General features: G+C 36.5%; 4 protein-coding genes across 6 annotated transcripts; 1 reads left to right on the plus strand and 3 right to left on the minus strand.

Moving 5' to 3' along the window:
• Positions 1-1,327: 1,327 nt before the first annotated feature.
• LOC129237447 (nucleic acid dioxygenase ALKBH1) lies at positions 1,328-3,160 on the minus strand. Its single transcript, XM_054872214.1, has 3 exons — positions 2,862-3,160; positions 2,229-2,764; positions 1,328-2,169 (listed from the first exon to the last, which is right to left on the minus strand). Exons 1-3 carry the CDS (start codon positions 3,063-3,065, stop codon positions 1,728-1,730), a joined length of 1,182 nt encoding a protein of 393 aa, XP_054728189.1. The 5' UTR covers positions 3,066-3,160; the 3' UTR covers positions 1,328-1,727.
• A 6,968-nt stretch (positions 3,161-10,128) lies between these two features.
• On the minus strand, positions 10,129-12,342 carry LOC129239010 (KH domain-containing, RNA-binding, signal transduction-associated protein 3-like). 3 transcript variants are annotated; one of them, XM_054874270.1, is made up of 6 exons: positions 12,044-12,342; positions 11,863-11,984; positions 11,460-11,803; positions 11,302-11,391; positions 10,691-10,770; positions 10,129-10,403 (listed from the first exon to the last, which is right to left on the minus strand). In XM_054874270.1, exons 1-6 carry the CDS (start codon positions 12,201-12,203, stop codon positions 10,270-10,272), a joined length of 930 nt encoding a protein of 309 aa, XP_054730245.1. In that variant the 5' UTR covers positions 12,204-12,342; the 3' UTR covers positions 10,129-10,269. The 3 variants fall into 3 exon arrangements, with proteins under 3 accessions (XP_054730245.1, XP_054730246.1, XP_054730247.1); XM_054874271.1 differs by having other exon boundaries at positions 10,129-10,397; positions 12,044-12,341; XM_054874272.1 differs by having other exon boundaries at positions 10,129-10,382; positions 12,044-12,337.
• Positions 12,343-15,263: 2,921 nt separating this feature from the next.
• On the plus strand, positions 15,264-15,992 carry LOC129237775 (nuclear nucleic acid-binding protein C1D). The gene is made up of 2 exons (XM_054872709.1): positions 15,264-15,569; positions 15,625-15,992. Exons 1-2 carry the CDS (start codon positions 15,270-15,272, stop codon positions 15,850-15,852), a joined length of 528 nt encoding a protein of 175 aa, XP_054728684.1. The 5' UTR covers positions 15,264-15,269; the 3' UTR covers positions 15,853-15,992.
• A 5,613-nt stretch (positions 15,993-21,605) lies between these two features.
• LOC129237114 (glyceraldehyde-3-phosphate dehydrogenase 2) lies at positions 21,606-22,986 on the minus strand. The gene has a single exon (XM_054871552.1). It carries the CDS (start codon positions 22,891-22,893, stop codon positions 21,895-21,897), a length of 999 nt encoding a protein of 332 aa, XP_054727527.1. The 5' UTR covers positions 22,894-22,986; the 3' UTR covers positions 21,606-21,894.

Here is a 22,986-nt window from a genome sequence, read left to right on the forward strand (position 1 = left end):
GCCCTACTTGATTGCGTAATAAGAATTCAACCTTATATTTTTCTTTTGATTTAAAATTTACGATAGACATAATAGCGGCACGAAAATAGCGACAATTCTTATGATCACGGTTCCTACGACCATCGGTTCTACGTAACCTGAACGACCCGAATTTATATCTGGTCAAGGGACCAGCAACATTCCTCCTACATATATGGTATACTACGGCAACAACAACAATTATTTCGTTGACTTCCAAAAAATTTGTTAGGGAAATAAAAAATGGCTCGCGAAGTTGGTGTTTTGCATTTAAATGAAGTTTTCTTTACATGATTGCACATTGGTTTTTGGGGTAGTCCTTTTGATAAATAAATGAAAGCATGAAAGCCAAAAACAACATGATTGACGAGCTTGGTTGCATTGATAATAAATATAAAACTACTTACAATTTCATATAAGTTTATATTTTTTTTATATTTAAAAAAAATATATCTTTTTTTGTCTTATTCGATGGAAACATTTTTTATATAATTTTTCTTTTACTTACTTACGTACTATGAAACTTTTCGATTTTAGATATTCCGTTAGACATATGCAGTAGCAGAGCGTTATACAATTTGCTGGAGTCGACTTAAGTAATTTTAAGGTAAGACTTATCACCTTTGAATAAGTTGTTAATATTGAATATAACCCTTTAAACTTATCAACATTAGTTGTTGTTGTAACAGCATAAACATATGCGGGGAATGTTGCTGAGATGACAGTCTTTGGCTAGATATAAATCCGTTTCGTTCCGGTTATGTAGAACCGACTGTCTTGGGACAGTCATAAGTCGACATTAGTTAAGCATATTGCTTTAGCTTAAACAACTACAACTACGTTTTGGAGACTGTAGCAGGTTAAACTCCTACCTATCCGGCATGTGAAGGCACCGCGCACGACACTAAGCAACTCGTTTCCACGACAGTCGGTTCTACGTTACCAAAACGACCCGGATTTATATCCGGCAAAGGACTGTCACTCCAGCATCATTTCCCGTATGTAAGTATGGGGAATGTTTATGCTGCTACAACAACAACAACAACACTAACCACCTTTTCACATGCCCCATCAAACACACTCATCTAAGACCCCTCTCCCTCTGGGCCCAACTGTCGAAACAGTAAGCCACTATCGTTAGATGAGCTAAACGAAGACGATCGGTGATTTACACTACCCTGACAGGGCAAAGTATACTGCTACAGCAACAACAAGCTTAAACTATTTATTTGCATATTGCATCAAAAATCTCGAAAACTTTCCTCTGAGAACTACGGCAGCTTTGAAATATACCGATGAAATATACATATTATTATAATACAAATTTTGGTTACATTTTATTAAGAAACTCATTGATGATATGCATTTTCCAACATTTTTTAATGAATCGCACAATTTGCATTTGAAGTACTTCTTATACAAAGTTTGGTAAGTATTCTCCTTAATTACTGTAGCAGATATATCATTTCTTAAATACGAACTCTTTCTTACTCACATTAACGCTGCTTTTGTACTATGTTATTGTATTTAGCTATGTTTACTTGCTTTATACATTAAGGGTACTTCTATTACCATCGTCAAATATATGTACATCCATTTTGTACATGTACAAGTATATGTGTACCTTTGTATTTTATAAGTTTATTATGCTTAATTAAATAAATATGAAATATACATAATTAAAGCTAAACGAGCATCGTCACTCTGATTTATTTGGGTGTATTACCTTCAATTTTAGTTTCTAATGACTGATCTGGTGTTGGGAGGTTTGTTTCATCCTTATTTAACACCTGCCGTACATTAATATTAATGCGTGCAAAATTAAGATATTTTTTGAATGACAACCAGAAACTTTCATCAACAACTTGTTGATACAGTAACGAATCGATTCCATATGAATTTTCCTCTTGCAAAAGTTCAGCATCGATTCTTGGCTTCTTACAGCTAGACGTTTTTAAAGATGTTGTACTTGCTGTAGGTACTAGATCGTTCCACGATTCATCGGGAGATTTCATTATTCGTGGTACTGCGTGATAGAATAACCGTGATTCACCAGACATTACAAGCAAATCTCCACTGCGTAAGAAAATTGCTAAAGGCGAGACTTCTTTACTTTTTCCACCAATTAAAAATATAGCTGTTTGTCCGAAACTAAATGAAATAAAAAATGGGTTACTTTAAAACAAGATACGTGAATAGTAAAACCAAACCTCAATGAAAATAAAGGTGCCGTTCGATTAGGCTCTGAGTGATCAGTGTGTGCAGATAGTGTTGTTCCTATTGGGTAAAAATTTACAATTGCCGCTTGAGATTCGTAGTTTTTGAAACCAAGCACAGTCGCAAAGAATGCATTCAATGCAGCAAGATCTTTCGGAAATTCTCCATGCTTCTCTTCGGTATACTTTTTTGAATCCCAATCGTGATGATACCCAAGCGTAGCCCAGCGCATTGATATGCTCATGCGTCGGACTTCATTTGGATCATTGCATTTGTGCAGAGATCGCCACCAATCATTTAATACTTCCACGGAAAAGAGATGTGGACTTAGATTATTTATATTTGGATAACGCGGATAGTCTTGCAAACAGCGACTAATCCAATAACGTTGACCCTGCACAGTAAATGGATTCCGTATTACAATAAGGCCTGAAGAGTTAAGGGCATAGGCGAGCCATTTGTTCACCGGTTCTAAGCCCGGAAAACCTTTATTTACATCTGGTACATTACTTAGATCTATCCGGCGACCCTAAGAAAAAAACTCGTATTAAGAATTTAACATTCACCAGCTTCACGGTGTACAGGATACATCGCTCTTGTACCAACTCCATATATAGCTATCTCACCTGCGAAGCAAACTTGTTGCTGTCCAGATCAATAACAGAACTAAAGTCTGGCTCTGGCGTTTTTCTTTTGAAATATTTAAAGCTCTCTTTGAACATTCCTACATTCACAAATAAGGCAGAATATTCCAAATATAAATCTTTCGATATCAAAATAAAAAAAAATAATAATTGACACATGATTTGATTGTTGCCAACGCCCTTCATTTTCGAATATATTTTCGCTCATATACGTCTATTCACAATGCGAATCGACAGCATTTCGCTAAAATACTTTGTAGACACCTTTATTTATTTAAATAAGGGGCTAGAATTTAGTATAATGTCTATCGCTTTGGAAAAAACGGTAAAAAGGGGGTGATAGAGGGGTGCATCCCCATCTTAAAACTGAAAACAGAACCTGCCGGAGGCTTATAGTTTTTAAGTAATTTAATGTTAAAGTTCTATAATTTAACGAAAAGTTGGTGTTGCCATACACCTGAAATGAAAACGAAGTTCGCACGCAGGGATGTTCAGTGGAAGGTTCATTGTAAAACTGCAGTATTTTTTGCTGTAATTTAAAGTTGAGAAATAAATTTGAAAATAAAAACATACAACTCATTTAAACTTAAAAACAATGATATTAAGCGTATCACAAAAAATAATAAAGTAGATAAAATTAAATTAAATTAATTAACACAGTATTTTTGGGTGGAACTCTTTATCGCGTAGGCGGCCTTCGGCCGCGCTTCAAAAAAATAACCCTCATCAGTCCAACTCCGGCTACGCAATCCACAGTATTTTTGCGTAGAACTCCTTTTCGCGTGGGCGGCCTTCGGCCGCACTTCAAAAAAATAACCCTCATCAGTCCAACTCCGGCTACGCAATCCACAGTATTTTTGCGCAAAACTCCTTTCCGTGTTAAAACCATTGAACCCAAAATTAAAACGTCATATGCGTGTATGTAGTAAGCAGGCACAATAACCCCCATTCACATCATTAACACTAAACTCAAGTACTTAATTTTTGTTTTCATTCGCAGGCATCCGGCAACACCATACTGTTGTAATTCCAATCTTCTTCTTATTCGCGCTTAAAATTGGAATGTGATTGCATAGGCAAATGTATTTGCATTTAATTTTAATAGATATAATTAGAATATTAGCATAAAAATCGGTAAAAACACGCGTGTGAGTGTATATTTGGTGATTTATAGTGAAATGTTAAAAAATATAGAGTGTAATGTGGCATATTATAGTGATGTTCCCAAGGGCATTTTGAATGTAAATAATTAAAAAATTATTATTTCCCGATTAATTTAAAGTTATAAAGAGTGTTCCTTAACACCTCACTAACATCTCCACCAAGTTTCATTAAAAAAAACATTATAGTTTGCCAGTTTTCCAAAATAGACATTGTTCTAAATTCCAGCCAAATAAGGGGCTGGGGCAAACGGGCCATTGTTTGAATATTAACTCTACGACCAAAACGTCGTCGTTTGATAAAATTTGGCTCCCGCTTTTCATTATTTACCTAGTAGGTTTGATAAAACGCATTCTCTCGGTCAGAAGTTCTTTTTGTCGGGTGGGTAAATCTTTTAGGAATAGTGAAGTCATCGGTCGTCACCATGAACTAAATATCCAAGATTTCACATGAACGAGTATTTTTGTATTTTTAACTGATTTTTTGTGTTGATTTTTATTTGCATATACTTTTTTGTTCAAATGTACCTTACTACTCACCTTTATGGTGGTAAAAAGTGAACAAAACTCTAATAAACCAAACATAAATAGTTAATTTTTCTGTAAATTAAAATTATATTTCCAAGTTTTTCACATTCAATAAGTACAAGCTGGCAAACTTGTCTAATCAGCCGGCATGGTTGAACGGGAAAAGCAACTTTCCGTAGATTCCTGACAAGGCGTATTCATATAACTGAATGTGACTTTGACAATAGAGCTATCAAATTACAAACAAAATACATTTACATTTATTTTACGCTTTCTACTCAAGATTTCAAAGATGATAGAAACAAGGTTTGGCCATCCGCAGCAAAATTGTGACAAACTAGACCATCGGGACCCCTTAAGACTGATTATTTTGTACGCATGCACCTCTGCTTATAAACATGTGCCTAACAACTATCGTAATTTCTGGATGTGGCAACTCGTATCTTCTGGCAACTTTTGATTTGTCATCCGTCATTCATGTTTTGGTTTTAGTATCTCATTCGCTCGGTATTTCCAGTATTTTCGCAAAGTGCCCATTTACACACGGAAACATTTGGAAGGGAAACATTTTGTTCGTTGGAGAAGGACGGCCGCGGAAGAGAGAAGGGTGTCCGGTGTTTCGTTATGTTATATATAATTTTAGATTTAAGGTTCATTGAACGACTTTCGAAATATTTTAAAATTTTTACATTCATCTCGATAGACAGCGGCTCAGTGGGAGGTATCCCAGCAGCAAAATCGGGTGCTATCTCAAGCAAGCAGGAGCCACAAACCTCCCCGTAACTCAATCCCGTAAGTCAAAGGGGTCATCCGACTTTAGCAGGGGGAAGGTCCGCAGAACAAAGAAGTGGGAAACCAACAGCTGAGTCCGCACCCGCTGCAAAACGAAAAAGCTGGCAGATTACCCCACAGGCACTTAGCGCTAAGAGGCAGCGAACGCATTCATCACCTCCTGCCGCATGGCTCAGGGAGCAACAGGGTATTCCTCCCTTGGCAGCCCGGCTCGATACTAACGAACAAGCACACGAGCTTTTTGGATGCTCTCAAAGACATCCCTTTCACAGTGCTGCCCAAGAACTTTCCTACGGGAATGCAAGGGCAAAAAGACTGTGCTCCAAAGGGCCATAATGGAAGAGGTATTCGAAGGATGGATTTCTACTTGTAGACTGCAAGGACGAATAGACCGCGGAGTGGCTCGGAGGCTTTCGAAGTCCAAGGGTACGCAGCCTGATATCAAACACCTACACATAACCTGTCGAGGAGCGAAGACAAGTCTGGGGACTTTGCGATTTGGGGGCCTAAAAACAGAAGCGTGGCGATTTCTGAGCAGCGACGTTGAGGATACGGACTCAGATTTAACCTGAGTATTAATAAAGACTCCTACGGAACCGTTAGAAGGTTGAGCTTCCGGCTGAATCGCCGGTTCAGCTCTGTCACCATGAGACCATGGATGCAGAAGGTTGTCTGGGATAAGGAAACATATCCGGAAGTTATGGTTACAGCCAATAAGGTAAATGGTGTATGGAGTCGTGCTCTCTCGACAGTGTGGGCAACACTAACTAAACTTCAGCGCTTGTTGTAGCAGCATAAAAATTCCCCATACATATACGGGAAATGTTGCTGGAGTGACAGTCCTTGGCCAGATATAAATCCGGGTCGTTCCGGTTATGTAGAACCGACTGCCGTGGGACACCAGTAGGCATAGACGCTCGAATAAATGGCCCCAGAACAAAGCGTTCCGTGCCTATGGGTAGTTTTCCAAGCGGAGGTGTATGCCATCTACCTATGAGCAGAGACCAATTTAGACAGGAATCTCCGGAAAAAACCTCATAGCCCCCGCTAGGGATAAACTGAGAACGTTCACGGGCATTCTTACATGCCATTGCACATGATTGGGGCATAAGGGGTTATACGCAGTTATGAAGCAAATAAAAGACGGGTTGTCAAGGATTTATCCTGAAGAAACTTCAGAATATTTTAATTTGAAAATTTTTGGCGGTTATAAAAGCATCCTTCAAGAACGTAACAAAATTTTTTATTTATGAAAATGTTGATTATAGAGCGCGCTGCAGGCGATTTCTGGAACCTCCTTTAAAAAAAGACGATTTACGGTGTACATCGTAACTCAGGATTGGATTATCTGAAATCAAAAAACCAAGCAAATTTTGTTAATATATTAGATTATCTAGTAATTAATCTTTCGGCTAATCAAAATAGTGAATTTTCACAAAATGGCAGCTTTTAAAAGAAATGATTTCGATTTTTACGTTAAAATTTGGCCGTAAATTGATTATAAAATGGAAAATAAGTATCAGATTTACAAAAGGAACGATTAATTACTAGAAAATGTATCTTTAAAGATTGAGTTAAAACGGTTGACCGATCAAACAAGCCGTTTTCGAGATATCGTGTATACCGACTTGAAAAATGCCGTTTTGAAAAAAACACGTTTAAAGTTTCAATACCTACCTTAAAACGTGCCGAGGCATCTCTACATATTTAGGTATAACTCCGAAAGTATTGCTTAGATCTACTTCAAATTTCGTGCGTATACTTTTGAATATATGTACATTACAAAAATGCAATAAAAAAATCGATTTTTTTGAAAGTCATAACTGCGTATAACCCCATAATAGACATCAGTAGACCATACTCTTACCATTACTGCGAGCAATCCATGAAGACTCCAATGCACCTTATCCTTCAGTGAAGCAGTCAATTGCATCCAGAAGAAAGGCACACACGCTTAGTCCAACTCAGCTCTATCTTAAGTTTAATACCTTGATCTACATCAAACTGTTCACATGTTAAGACGACCCCCAAACTGCCTGTACCAAAAGTTCTCATTGAGCAATAATGTGTGTTCACACACGTCTTCCTACTTAACTGTGACCGTCAACATTCTTAATCAATATTGCTTCCTTAGGGCCACTTACTAAAAAAACTTAACATTGCCGCACAATACGCGATTTCATATGGGTTATGATGAATCATAACCATAGAAATTCATCTAACACCTTGAGACTAAAATACTAAGATAATAATTAAGACGAATTAATATTATATATGTACATACATCTAAATGTGTGCTCCATACATCAGTGCAATAAATATTAATTGTATTATTTATTGCATTAAATTTTTGCACCCGCTATACAACCATACCTTTATAAGCATATAAAGAATTCACATAAATAAATGGATAAATTAAAATCTATTAATTTTTATTATTCGCTTTATATAAATTACATTTTGTTAAAACACCTAAATCGTACTTTGTGAATTTAATATATTGAAATCCTTTTTAAAACAAGCACCATATTTGGTCATATATGGCGGCCATATATAGTACTACGTACCTACATTAACTAAGTATTCACCTACACGGTATCACGTTCTTTAACACTGTTGTATACACATTGCTGCCAACAATATATCAGGATTCACCTCTCAAATTTCACAAGCCAAACGTTTGAAATGATTTACTATATTTTTCAGTTCGCTCATCGCCAACGAAACGAGCTTAGTGTTGGCGAGCACTTCTAATGCCAATGGGTGCTTTTGCTCATGATAATAACGACTAATGGAACAAGTTCACAAGTAAATAAAGTGAATATGACTTGCACTTCGCACTTAATGCGATCGCCTTCAGAGGGGGGAAATTTATATACGGAGGTGTTAAGCACAAATTTCAACGTTGAGTATAGTAGACTTTACCGTGCATGCTTTCTTAAGGGGTTAGGGGTAGTCAGAATTTTCAAAAAATTTATTTTTTTTTTTGCATTTTCTTAAAGTATAATTTTTTAAAAATATTGTGTAAAAATTTGAAGTGAATCCGACAAATACTTTTCAAGTTATTCAACAATTAACAAAGGGCGCTCGGCCGCTCCGGAGCCGATAGCAAAACTTTAAATGCGTTTTTCTCAAAACTATGTTTTTCAAACTGGTGAACACTGTAACTTAAAAACCGCTACGTAGATTTCAATAAAATTTATACAGCCTTTGAAAAACATAAAAAACTTGTGCCTGATCGAAGGATTTTTTTTTTTCAAAAATTTCGATTTTTTTTTAACAATTAACTGTTGGTCTAAAATCTGGAAAAAATTTTCTGAGGCCGCCATTTTGTTCATTTTGAAAAAAAAAAAAAGCTTCGATCAGGCACAAGATTATCTATTAATAAAACTAATTTTTCTTGTCCGATTGGTTTTAGATGAATCTGCAAGGACTTGTGATGTTCACCGCAAGGGACTTCTGGAGAAACGGGCTTCACACAAACAGCGATAACTTTTGCAATTATTAATTTTTTTTTTTTGAAATTTTGGTGAAGTCAAGTTAAAACATGATGTTTTTATGCTATGTTTTTATTTTTGTTAAATAGATTAATTAAGTAGCAAAAAAAAATTCGTGAAAATCATCATTTTTTCGGGCCTCTGACTACCCCTAACCCCTTAAAATCGCCTGTAGTATATGCCAAACTTTCAAGCAGGGAGTCTTTTTGAACGCTGCTGTACAATTTTATAAAAAATAATGGCAAGATAGCGTAAATATTGCAATAATGTAGTCCTAAGTGCCCTTCGAATTTGGAGTTAATCTTTTATCAAATACTTGTAAAAAAAAACACCCTTTATGAAATCTTCATACCCGCCCACTTACAAAACTAACTAACTGACTAACACTAACTAAAGTAATATATTTTCAGTAATGTTCTCTAAAGTGACAATACTTGGAAGATTCAACTCCATAAAGTAGTTCCTATCGCCACCAAAACGTTTGAAGTATTAAATTTAGAATATCAAATTATTTTTACCCCTTTGAAATTTCGGAAAGGTTATGGAAATTTAGTTATTATAGTTTATATAATATTATAGATTACCGAAGGCCCAAGCAGCTAGTGTGCTCTTTTTTTGTTTTTAAGTTAAGAATATTTTATATTATTCTAATAAATAATAATAATAATATTATAGATTGCTATTTTATAATTTTTTCATATTTTTATCATTCATTTTTGACATCCGTGCTTTAGATGAGTTTCGATTAAAACGTGTTTAAGATGGCACCCAGCTCAACAGAATAACTGCTAATGTTGCTTTCTCTCATATTTATTATTATTTGTATATGGGGCTTTCAAATCGGTCACAGTTGTCCCGCACAAAATCGTGTACATATGTTTTTATTTTGGATGACACTATATTTAAATTTTTTTACTAGCTTTTTTATTTGTACGATAAAAACAAAAATTTAAAATAAATTGTCCAAATATCTAATAAAAATAAAATTAATTAGGCCGATTGCGGATAAGATATTAGTTTTCTCTTTTTTCATCTCTTTTTATGTTACTTGATTGTGTGAAACGCATGTTTACTTAGATAGAAGTTTTTAATAAATAAATACATTGTGCTAGGTTCAAATTATATAAAAAACTAAAGATCAAAAATATGATAATAGTGCTTATCATTGGTACGAATATCACATAATATTTTCAGAATGAACTCGAAAGGCGTCGTCTTCAAATGCTCTCGATTTAGAAATTAAAGCCCCATATCTATATACATACACAAATATCAAGATGAAAGTAAATTATTATTATTTATTATTGAAATTATTACCAGAGTTGAATGATTTATAAAATGTGATTATTAGTTGTTTTGTTATGGAATATTATTATTACAATATTTGGTAAACAATTATTAACCATCATCATTTTATTTGTATTTCTTAAGAACACCTTGAATAGGTTTATAAGATTTTATAGGTGACTCGCGAGTGCGTTTAAATCCAGATCCAATAAGAGTAGTCGATGGTCGTTTAGCGGACACTGTTGATGGGATAACTTTTACTAAATTATTTTTAAAATTATTATTTAGCGTTATTTATAACAATATTATGTGAATTTTTAATATTATTGATTTGATTAATTGTTTATTTGGATTATATATATCCATGCCTAAGCATAGGCATTTTATAAAAGCTTTTGTTTTTGTTTAATTGCTCCAAATGGTAAATAATATAGGGTCCAAATATTTTTACTTTAGAAAATTTACTATTGAGCAATAATATATTATATTATTCGCTCGCCGTTCCCCATTTAAGCCTACGCATTATCAACTTCTAAAGTGAACTTACCCTTCACATAAGGTGATTCAACCGACCGCTTAACATAACGAGTTTGATATTCCTCTACTTCTTCATCTGACTCCATTGCACTGCAATCAAATCAGAATAATGTTTATGTATATATGTCATAATATAATGAAAAATACATGTAAACTAATTTTCTAAAAGTATGGGTAGTCAGAAGCGCTTACTCTAATTCAGAATATTTGGCACATGTTTACTGTAGCCGTGTGAGAATACCTAGGACTTTTTTGATGTAGTAGAAAAAGAGCAGAAAGTTGAAATATGTAGTTACTCATGGAGTATCTGCACTTATGCGATTTTTAAAAGTGCTGGAACGGATCTTCTGCTTTTGCATGAAGCGAATTAGTTTTATAAGCGGCCTTCTGAGGAACGCATATACCGCACCTGAGTATACTTTGTTCTGTTCGAATACAGTCAATTACATAAACTATGTTCGACTTTCTACCTCGAATGTCGGTTTTATGTTACCGAAACAACCCAGTTTATTTCCGGCTCAAATCCGCACTTCACTAGCGTTACCATAATGTGTAGGAAATGTTTATGATGTTACAACAACAACAACTAACTATATTAAATTCACAACAATTAGTACATACTTGGGATCCTCTTGTGGTGCACTATGTTGTTTAATTATGTTTAAAAATTTAGATGTACCATCTCCTGTGGAAAATTTACTTAGCACTGTCCTGAAATAAATTTAGTTTTAATATTTCATTCACTAAATATTAAGACCTAGAGTCACAACAACACACACTTTGAATATTGTTCAGCTGATTTCGGATCTATTTCCATAAGTTCTCGTAGTTGTCCCTGCGAAACTTCATCGTTCTTATCAGGCACAAGGTATTTACGAATTTCAGCTAAAGCATATGCAATACGTGCATGGGCTTCTGCAGGCGTTGCAACAGTGCTTATTTCTATAAATAGATCTCTATTTAAATGCCCATGACGGGGGTCACCAGACTGGCGTAGTCCTTCCTCCTTAGTACGATCACGCATAGAACCACGTCCTTTTATAATAATCTTGCACTGTGTTTCTTCGTGCAAACGACGTAATGAATTACCTTTTGGTCCCAATAATTTTCCAGTAAAGTTAAACTGCAACAAATACACCACAAATTTAGATAATTCTTCTAAGTTACAAAATTAATAGTTACCTTTGGATACTGTTTAATTGGTACAAACACCCTTTGAGTGACTTTCATGGGCTTCTGTTTATAAACGTCGGCTAGGTATTCAGTGCCCGGTATGCGACCGGTTGTATAGACCCGCTCGAAAGCTATAATATTAATTTTACAAAATATAAAAACCAATAGCCAGTACAAAAGCTTTTCTTACCTTCATCAATAAGCTGTGCGCATAATGGAAACTCACTGCCTAAACGTTCACGTTCCTCGCTCAAGTCTGCCAGGAATTTCTGAGCAAATTCATTAATACGTGGGCCGTCATTTTCTTCAGCTTTTCGGACGACATGGTTTCCTTCAAAATTGTTAGCCATTTACACAATTATTAACCAGTTTACTTTGCAGATAACCAAGTGAAATTCTTCGAATAGGATTCCCTGTATACTAAATTCCAAAGCGAATTCATACAGTATTACTCAAGGCGAATTTATACAGAGTGGCAACACTAGAGGAACAATACATTAACATGTATATTGTTTTTGAATGAATGAGCATTGCTGTTATTACTAGAGAAACTGATTGGTTGCTTTTTCCTAATTCCTAACCTACTTCTTTGTTGTTACTTTGTTATTAGTTTTTATTACTTGTGGTCAATAACACATCCATCAATCTAAATCAAAAGGGTTGCGAAAATTCCCTTTCATATAGAAGAAAAAGCAAAAAAGGTAACGAACCGGAAATTTGCCATCACTTACAAAAAACGGTAGGAAATAGATTAGCTAATTTATTTAAAAAAAAGGAGGTTGTCTGTACAGTCGGTTTACAGACAATAGTTTAACGTGACAACGTCATAAGAAAATACTGATGGAATGGTTGAATTTTTCAAAAGAAAATTTTAATTTTATTTGTTTGATAGATATTTTGTATGGATATAGAGAAGGAGGTAAATGGAATCGCAATGGAATTGATCAAGTTACATTTACACAAACGTGAAAACTTACGAATCATTTATCAAATTCATGAAAGATATGTTCAATTTCGATGCATTTCGTGCATCAGGCGTTAATAAGTCAACAACACTAATAGGCAACATCATCGATTTGACTTTTTCAAGACACAATACACTCGAAACACTCCCTTTCATTTCCTACTTTTCATATCATATCATATCGTGGAGAATAGATTCGTACATTTGATATGTCCATAAGATTTGTATGCATCTTTACATATAGATTTGTTCTTTTTGTTTGAAAATTGCGCGAAATTGTATATATCGTACCCTAAATACAAAAGGGTCACAACTCAAAATTTTCCACACTCGAGCTTGACTTGTTTACAGTAGCACAGAAAACAAACTATGTGACATATCACGCTGAAATTTGTCATGTAAGCTTATAACAGTCCTACCAAAAAACAAAAAATTTATTTTTGCCATATGTCACCCGCGGACCGTTTTATTGATAACGTCTCGTTCATATTTGAGCAGAAGTACATTTTGAGTTGTCACCCTTTTGTATTTAGGGTGCGATATGGATGTTTATATGAATTGGCATAGGACATATGTTCATATATTAGACTGAAAATTGCGCCAAAGTATATGTATGTATGCATGTGTATATACATATATTAGTATACGAAATATATCTTATAAGGTATGTATTACCATACATTTTTTCCTTCATATATAATAATAAAAACATTAAAACAACAGGTATTATAAACAACTTATGTATATATTATTATAAACAACAACAATTAGTGACGACTCTAATTATAAATTCGGTATATATACATATATCATTGTTTATATTTATGTATCATTATTTATATTTTTATCTTTATATATACAAATAACCCATTATATAAATATTATTATTATATTTATTTTTATATAAACATAACAATAATAATATATATATGTATATATAAACATATAATTGTTATGTATATAAACATAATAACGCACACACGCACACAAACCAAAATATAACACAACACAACATAACATAACATATATATATATATATATATATATATATATACATATATAATTGGCACGAACGCCCTTTTTGGGTGTTTGGCCGAGCTCCTTCTCCTATTTGTGGTGTGCGTCTTGATGTTGTTCCACAAATGGAGGGACCTACAGTTTCAAGCCGACTCCGAACGGCAGATATTTTTATGAGGAGCCTGCCGAGGGGCGACCGCTATTAGAAAAATGTTTTTCTTAATTTTGGTGTTTCACCGAGATTCGAACCAACGTTCTTTCTGTGAATTCCGAATGGTAATCACGCACCCATTCGGCTACGGCGGCCGCCGTAACATAACATAACATAAAATAACATAGCATAACATGCAGTTCAAGCAAGGTGACGCAGCATTTTTTGATGCGTGCAGCCGGCTACATCGAATTATAAGACGTTATCACGTCAAAAATTTGTGTTACCCAAAAAATTCCCATAAATATACTTTACAACTTCCATTTTATCCTTTTTAACCATGAGAAAAATATTTCAGAGGTGTGGCAACCGGAACAGCCTGAATTTAAATCCGACTAAGACTGTCATTTCAGCAGTATTTCATAAAAATGTATGATGCTACAATAAAAACAACAATACCAAAAGTAACAAATAATTATTTTAAAGTACTGAGAGATGGATAGAAAAATAAAGATTACCAAGACGATTCCTATAAGCTATTTCAAACAGCCGTTATTATATTTTCTGATTTCTTCTTGTTTTTATCTTCAAGCACGCACCTATGTTAATGCTTAAGTAGGGGAGAAATATTCTTTGTTTGCTGTTTAGCATATCCACTAAACAGAAGCAAAATTTCACTACCCATTGAATTTAATTGAGGATATGTACCAAGGTGAGTCTCTTCAAGGTGGTGTTGGTTAATCAGCTGATATGTTTTTTTTTTTCATTTCGCTGTGTCTATGTAGCTCAGAATAAAACAAGGCGAATTCATGTTTTGTTTTCTACTTCACCAACATCAAGGTGGATTTATTATAGGTGACAGCATTCACCCAGCTGAATTTTTCGCCGTAGGTATGGCTTACGTCAAAATGATATGCTTTGTTTGTATGTATTGGTATGTTTACATTCGTATCTTTACATTTGCGATTGTACGTGACGTGATGCTTGGACCAAACGCAACAACAAATACATGTAGGGTTTTACTTATATGTGGTTGCTGTCACCTATAATAAATTCGCCTTGGCCAATATCTTGCTGTGACAATCAAACGTACGAAACATTGTTGTTGGTGTCGTACCATCACCTTTAATAAATGCGCCTTGAGATGTATAGACTGAGTTACACGAATTTCAGTTTGCCCTGATGAACTTGTTAAATCACTCGAAACTTATGGGCAACTTTACAACTTGGTAGCTCAAAATCCAAATATTGTAAGGTAACCGGTTAAACCGCAACAACAGCTGTATGTTCTTGGTTAGAGAAAATTATATTTTTGTTTTGGTTTATAGCTTTTGCGCTTTTAAAGAAATTAAAGAAATCATGGAATTCGGAGAGTTACGAAATGATGAAAAGTTTACTAACACTGTAGGAAACTTTTCAACTGCTCTGGATAAAATTGAGCAGAGCCTTAATACAGTAGTCGAGTTAAAGGATTTCGAAGAACTTTCAGTGCAAGAAAAAGTAAAACTAGATAATTATCTCGCGTACGCAATAAATTCGTTATATTGGATGTATGTTAAGTTGAACGGAGATGATCCTAACGAGGTAATTTTAATATCTTTAATATTAGTGATGTTATTGATTTTGTTTATGTTAACAGCATAACATAAAAAATGAACTTTCACGTGTGCGGCAAACTCTTATTCGTGATCAACAAATTCATGAACGCAATACTATACGTCCGGTGTTAGACAAAGCAGCTGCGGGGCGTTTTATTAAGCATGGATTACATATACGTTTTGATGAAAATGGAGAACGAATAACAGACACACGAATTACCAATCCAACAGGCCAAGATGACACAATGGATTTGAAAAGTGATGAGTAGAATTTGTATTCATGAAAGAATTACAAGTTTAAACGTAGTATTTTTTTATGATATAGGCTTAGATTGATTAAATTTGCATTTACATAATATTGATCATATAAAATTGAAAATAAATCCGGGTCGTTCCGGTAAATTAGAACTGTCGTGTAAACGTTCTTATTCTCATCTTCATGAGGATGCATCTAGATGTATTGGTTTTTATCGTTTGTTTGTTAACAGTAATAGAAGCCCCGCCAGTGTAGGGCATATCACCGGTCATCTTCGTCTAGCTCATGTAAAGGTAGGCCCAGGAAACATGCGGTTTCGACAGGTTGGGTCCAGAGGGAGAGGGGGGTTAGATGAGTCGGTTTGAGGGGCATGTGAAGAGGTGGTTAGTGTCGTGCGGGGTACCTTCACATGCCGGACATGTGTTTGGTATGTCGGGGTCGATTCTGGATATGTAGGAGTTTAACCTGCTACAGTATCAAGAACGTAATTGTGCCAGTGTTACACGAGTCTCACGGGGAAGCTGGAGCTCTTCATCTGCGATAGGTGGTGGTTGGACTCCGATTACGGCATTCACAGAACGGGAGCTTAAGAAGGTGGTGACGATATCGCGGTGAATGTCGTTTATTGACTGTCCAAACACTGTCTGGTCCACTAAATTTCTGTCAGTTTTGTCCTGGATTTCGTCGGCGTAGTTTAAGATGTGTCTTCTGCGGTGCGTGGGGCGATTTGAGGATCTTGTTGCGATTTTGGACTTTAGTGGCAATTGCGGTTGTGTGCGCTGAGAAGGAGAGCAAACTGTCGAAGGTTACACCCAAAATTTTGGGGTTGTTTACCGTCGGAATTGGTGTGTCGTCGACTTTTACCTTAAGGGACAGTTTGACCTTACACCTTGCTTAATCTTCCTCTGCTTTGATGTTTGATCTCGAAAAATCACTGACGAGTGACGATCGCTCAGGTAGTTTGCGGACCACCTCTTCAGCCCTGGCGGGAGTGTCGACTGATAAATATCATCTAGTAGCGTGGAATGGCTGACTGTGTCGTAAGCCTTCTTCAGGTTCAGCCCGCTGGTTTTGGTTAAGCCCGCAGTTTATCTGGGCGTTTATGGCGGTGAGTGCAGTGGTGGTGCTATGCACTCGTTGGAAACCGTGCTGATGTGGGGTGTTTCGTGAAGAGTGGGATTAGGAGGACTTCAAGTGTCTTCACTACCCTGCTTTCCACTTGTCAGGGATGATGAGAGTGGCCAAGGACAGATTGAAAATCCTTGTGAGAAACCCTACTCCCAATGGTCCCAGGTGCCTTAGCATCAGCGCGTTTGGTCCGTCAGGGCCAATGGATTTTGATGTTTTAGATTTATTGATGGCCCCTTGAACCTTATCACCGGAGAAAGCAAGTGGCGTACTGTCGTTCGTCAGTTTGTGCAGCCTTCTGGTAGCACGACGCTTGGTTCTGTCGGCCGGAGGATGCAGTATAAAAAGTCGGTTAAAGTAGCTCGCGCATCTCTTCGGGTCCGACGAAGTGCAACCGTTGAAGGTGATAGCCACCTTGTCGTTGTGCTACGTCGGGTTCGACAGGGACCTAACGTGGTGAGGGACGCGTGGGGTTGCCTACGTTGGGCCTGCTGTGCAATCTGCTGTAGTTGTTGCGGACTGATGATGGTGGGCGGCCGCGCCACGGGGGGCGGTTGCCGCTCCGCAGCAGGGGCAATGTAGTCAGTTGTCCACTCACGGGTGGTGCGCAGGCCGGAACATCTCCGAAAATGACCATTGCAAGAATTGCATTTGACTGATACCAGATTCCGAGGTATTCCGGTCTGACACACGGAACAGACTGTGCGGGGGACCAAGAGCTGCTGGTTTGTTTCCGCACTGGGGTTGGAGCAGGAGGGAAGGGGATGGGCTAAATCGGGGGAGTTGTGTTGCTCCGATAGGCTCCTTACAGTGGAGGTATGGGTTGTGGTGGCGGTTGGTGGTGCCGGCCTATCAGGGGGAGTACTAGCCGTGGAGGCATCAGACGCCTGCTGTCGAGAGCAACACATGGCCACATACCGTGTGAACCACTCCCTATGGGTCTTAAGACCTGAACAGGTCTTAAGGGAGGGTAGGGTTTTTAGGGTAAAAAAAAATCGATTTTGGTTTATTTGAGAAAATGAATGTACATAATCTCAAGAATGTTGTGTCCAAATTTTAAGTCAATCGGTGCAAAACTCACAAAGTTAGAGCATTATAACCGTTGGCCGCTCCGACTCGGCTACCTGCTATGGTCGAACACCATTGACACATTTTCTGGAAAACGACGTTTTTCAAGTCGGTGGACACTTTTTCTCTGAATCTACTCGACCGATCTTCCTGAAATTTTGTACACACTTTCTCTACATAATTACCGAGGTAACCCTGGGAGGTTTTTTTTCAATTTTTATTTATTTTACAATAAACAATATTATGCGATTTATCGTCTAAAAATCGCACTTCTACTTCAAATGTAAAAAAAAATTGAAAAACAATTTTTTTTTAATAAAAACTCGACAGGGTTACCTCGGACAATTGATTACCTAATGAAAACTCTTTGATTTTTTGATTTCAGATGATCCAATGCTGAGAAAAACTGTCCACGGCAAATTGCATTTTTTTCGAGACGTCTGCGTAGATCTGCTGTCAACGGCACAATTTTGTATATTTTCTTGTGAAAATTTTTGAAAATATTTTTGAAATATGAGTTTACAGTATACTAATTGGATGAATAAATTTACATGAATCATCTTTCCAAAAAAAATTCATAAATAAGTGCATATTTTGCACCTAACCGAGGTGGAGTTTGGGTGGAGTCGTTCATTGCAGACGCAGCAATAGAATACTTCTGGCCCAGGGTTGGATTCAATTCCAGCCCTGAGGAGCATTTGGAGCAAGGTTGCTGCAAGGAGTTGCTCCTGTGACGTAAGGGGTGGGGTGATATGCTGTTCACTAGGTAGGGCTAGTTTACTGGGGCGGCAGCCCTTGGTCGGAAAAAACACGAGTCATTCCGGTAACGTAGAACCGGCTGCCATGGGAACGCTAGTTTCTGCTAGCTGCAGATGATTAGTTTGTATCACTTGTACAAAGCTGTTAACATTGTGTATTTGACCTATTTGATCTTGCGACAGAAGCACATCATATCACCAAAAAAAAGCAATATGTATGTATGTAAGTATATACATATCTGTATACATTGTTCTAAACGTGTGACCAACTCAATGTCACTTCGGATGTATGTATAGTATGTTCACACACAATATCTTACGCATATGTATGTATATTACGAATGAATTTATATACCATACATATGTACATATATAATATATCGATATGTATGTAGATATTTGTATATATACATATACGCATTTCAGCCCATGTGGCAACATGCCGGTATATGCGAACTTTATTTATTTGTTTGTTAACCGAATGCATTCATATAGTAAGTTTCCACCGCAGCCGCTAGCGTGTTCTCTGCCGCTATCGTGTTCTTAGCGCAAACACGAAACAAAACTCCTGTCAAATCCCATACAAAATTAAAACACAACTCCATACCTAAACTCACTTTCAAAGCGTGTTTTGTGGGTTTGCGTCTAATTTAAAGCGTGTTTTGTTGGGTTTGCGTCTAATTTAATTATTAAGTGGTGGCAATGTTGCTCATTTTCCTCATTTTTTATTGCATTCGTAGCCGAGTGGGTTGGTGCGTGATCACCATTCGGAATTCACAGAGAGGTCGTTGGTTCGAATCTCGGTGAAAGCAAAATTAATGAAAACATTTTTCTAATAGCGGTCGCCCCTCGGCAGGCAATGGCAAACCTCCGAGTGTATTTCTGCCATGAAAAAAATCTGCTCATAAACATATCATAAAACAAAATGAAATAAATGCATAAAAAAAAAAAAAAAAAAAAAATTTTCTTGTGATTCGAACCAAGGATTTCGGATCGGAAGCCCACATTGCTAGCCGCTGGGCTATCGCGCTGTGCTGTCGCCGCAAAATAATGTATCATAAATCTGTTTACCATACCAAAGACCATACACTTTGCAAACACATTTCGGTGGAAACAGTTGACAGTTCTCATAAACACAACTCCTGCAAACACGGTGTTTGCTTTTGGTGGAAACGGGGGCATACATACATATGTAAATATTTGCACACTGCGTTTAAGATTTAATTGAAAATTTTCCTGTAACTTGCACTTTCATTTGAAAAAGGGCGGCTTCAGATTTCTATGTATATACTTTTAATGTAAACACGCAGGTATGTATGTATATACACACATTTATAAAATTGGACATGCTCTAATCGAATGACCTCTGATTGTAACCTTTTCGTGGTTATCATATATAAAGCCTCCTACTTTTTCGACGAATGGTGCCGGTTTCTGTGACGTATATAAATATTGATAATATTGTACAAATATGTAAGTATATAATATATACAAAGTATGTGTGTACATATACATATATAGCCTTCGCAAGTGGAAACATTCCTACATAAATATATACATACATATATTTTAATATTATACATAAAAAAAAAAGAAGCTATTTTAATAGCTTTTTTTTTTATACATTTTTCCACAAGCTTAATACGCATTAAAAAGATAACGTTATAAAATCGGACAATCTACATAATTATTTACCAAAACATATTTGTTTGTTTAAGTCCAAGTTTGTACTTTTAATTTTTCATTGCGCTGGAACTGGAGATTTGTATTCGTTTTCATATATCCTCCACACAAGCAAAATCAAGTGAATTGAACTCCTTACGACCCCAACAAAGGACTCCATAAATTCTATATAATTTGGACTCAAGTTTCCCCTTCTAACTCCCAATGTGGCGAAACCACTTCGTTTCTCGGATAAACAGTATATCATGGATACCTGCGGATTTTAAGTTTGCCAGACATCCAAAGAACTACTAAATGATTGAATAGTTCCGATGAACATTAGAACCAGTTTGCATTGCCACATTTCCTAATACTAACTTCTTATTTAATACTAACTTCTTAGCAAGAGATAAACTTGAATTGTTAATTATTTATATGATTAGTTATTATTTTAAGAAGATTTATTTATTTAATAAATGCATTATAGGCAAGAATAAATACGAAATAAAAAAAAAACGGAGAGTTGTCCGAAAGACCGCAATTGGCTTATGCATGCATGTGTACCGTGCCTATGTACATAGATATGTAGGTAAAACTAAATTTAATAATCCAATATTTTAACGTTTCAATTGTAACCAAACTCATCACTTTATTTTTATATATGCAACAATAATTACAACAATTTCATAATTTTACGAGGTACATTAGAACAGTATAATAGAATCGAAATAAGATTAATTTACTTTTATTGAAATGTTTTATGTGCGTAGAGGAAAATTTTGCGCTGGTCACGGCAAAACTTCTCTATTATTTCGGTATCTCATTTTAATGTCTAATAACCGAATTCCTCTCGCTGAAATAACGCTATCAAGAGCTTTACCGTCGGTGTAATGAATTCTTCTCTAGATTCATTGCTCTTCGCTACACTTTCTTGTCGGCTTTTTCTGTATCTATATACGAGTACATTTGCTTTTATAGTGAATGTTACATAATATCAACTACGTGCTAAGAAAATATTCAGAACAATGCAAGTGAAATGTGATAATATATTCAGATTTATAATTGAAACAACGCCCATTCCTTCAACTCCTCCCCCTATCGTAATACAAGTATCAGTTTCACAATCATTTCCGTAAGGAAAAAATTCATATTCTTAACTTTTTACTTAACGAGTCATTTATTATGTCATTTAATTTCTTTTCAGCTGTATCTTTAGATAATTTGATGATAATTTTTTATAAACATACATATGTATATTATTTTATTTCCATAATAGTACTCATTGAAGCAGCAATTTTTTTGAAGTTTCTCTACCTTTTGTTGTAGTTTCTTTTCTGTCTTTAGTTCCGTCTTCTGGATTAAATGCTACTCGTGTTGAAAGTTATTAATTTTTTAAATCCATACGGGCACTACTGTTTTACGTTGTTCCCTTATCCAAATTAGTCCTTGGTCTGCATGTACTTGATCAGATCGATGACACGGTTGGAGTAGCCAAATTCGTTATCGTACCATGAGATCAACTTCACGAATTTGTCATTCAATGGGATACCAGCCTTGGCGTCGAAAACGGAAGAGTGTGTGCTACTGACGAAATCGGTAGACACTACTTCCTCCTCGGTGTAGTCTAAGATACCTTTCATTGGGCCTTCCGCGGCTTCCTTTACCTTTTGCTTAATCTCTTCATAGGTAGCTGGTTTGCCCAAGCGCACGGTCAAGTCAACGACTGAGACATTGGGTGTGGGGACACGGAAAGCCATACCAGTCAGCTTGCCATTCAATTCGGGAATAACTTTACCAACAGCCTTAGCTGCACCGGTTGAAGCAGGAATGATGTTTTGAGCGGCACCACGTCCATCACGCCACAGTTTGCCTGAGGGGCCGTCGACTGTCTTCTGGGTGGCAGTTGTTGCGTGCACAGTGGTCATCAAACCCTCAACGATTTCGAAATTGTCATTGACAACTTTAGCCAATGGAGCCAAGCAGTTGGTGGTGCAAGAGGCATTAGATACAACCTTCATGTCGGGCTTGTAAGCGTCCAAGTTGACACCGCACACGAACATTGGTGCATCGGCAGATGGTGCCGAAATAATTACCTTCTTGGCACCACCCTTCAAGTGAGCGGAAGCCTTGTCGATAGTAGTGAAGACGCCAGTCGATTCAACGACGTATTCAGCTCCAGCGCTAGCCCAGTTAATGTTGGCTGGGTCGCGTTCGCTGAACACGGTGATTTTCTGTCCATTTACGACTAGCGCTCCGTTGTCAGCGGTGACGGTGCCCTTGAAACGACCATGAGTCGAATCGAATTTGAACAAGTAAACCATGTAGTTGACATCGATGAAGGGATCATTTACTGCAACAACTTGGGCACCTTTCTCGACGGCAGCACGCAGCACCAGACGACCGATGCGACCGAATCCGTTAATACCGATTTTGGACATTATTCACTTTTTTCAATTGGCTTAATCACTTTAATTGGATAAGATAGCAAAAGAACTGTTCAGTTCACTCGCAAAGAGACAACTGAGAACGGA

This window comes from Anastrepha obliqua, chromosome 2 (assembly GCF_027943255.1).
Source record: "Anastrepha obliqua isolate idAnaObli1 chromosome 2, idAnaObli1_1.0, whole genome shotgun sequence".
Taxonomy (NCBI): domain Eukaryota; kingdom Metazoa; phylum Arthropoda; class Insecta; order Diptera; family Tephritidae; genus Anastrepha; species Anastrepha obliqua.

Bases quoted from the DNA above. Each gene is read 5' to 3' on its own strand.
- LOC129239010 (XM_054874270.1), bottom strand. From the start codon at position 12,203: ATGGCTAACAATTTTGAAGGAAACCATGTCGTCCGAAAAGCTGAAGAA. The intron at 11,392-11,459 runs GTGTGTGTTGTT...AATTTATTTCAG, and splicing joins TCAGCTGAACAATATTCAAA to GACAGTGCTAAGTAAATTTT. The intron at 10,404-10,690 runs GTAAGTTCACTT...AAAATAATTTAG, and splicing joins TGAATCACCTTATGTGAAGG to TAAAAGTTATCCCATCAACA.
- LOC129237447 (XM_054872214.1), bottom strand. From the start codon at position 3,065: ATGAAGGGCGTTGGCAACAATCAAATCATGTGTCAATTATTATTTTTT. The intron at 2,765-2,861 runs GTGAGATAGCTA...TTTTTTTCTTAG, and splicing joins GCAACAAGTTTGCTTCGCAG to GGTCGCCGGATAGATCTAAG. The intron at 2,170-2,228 runs GTTTGGTTTTAC...TATTTCATTTAG, and splicing joins GCACCTTTATTTTCATTGAG to TTTCGGACAAACAGCTATAT.
- LOC129237114 (XM_054871552.1), bottom strand. From the start codon at position 22,893: ATGTCCAAAATCGGTATTAACGGATTCGGTCGCATCGGTCGTCTGGTG.
- LOC129237775 (XM_054872709.1), top strand. From the start codon at position 15,270: ATGTTCTTGGTTAGAGAAAATTATATTTTTGTTTTGGTTTATAGCTTT. The intron at 15,570-15,624 runs GTAATTTTAATA...TTATGTTAACAG, and splicing joins ACGGAGATGATCCTAACGAG to CATAACATAAAAAATGAACT.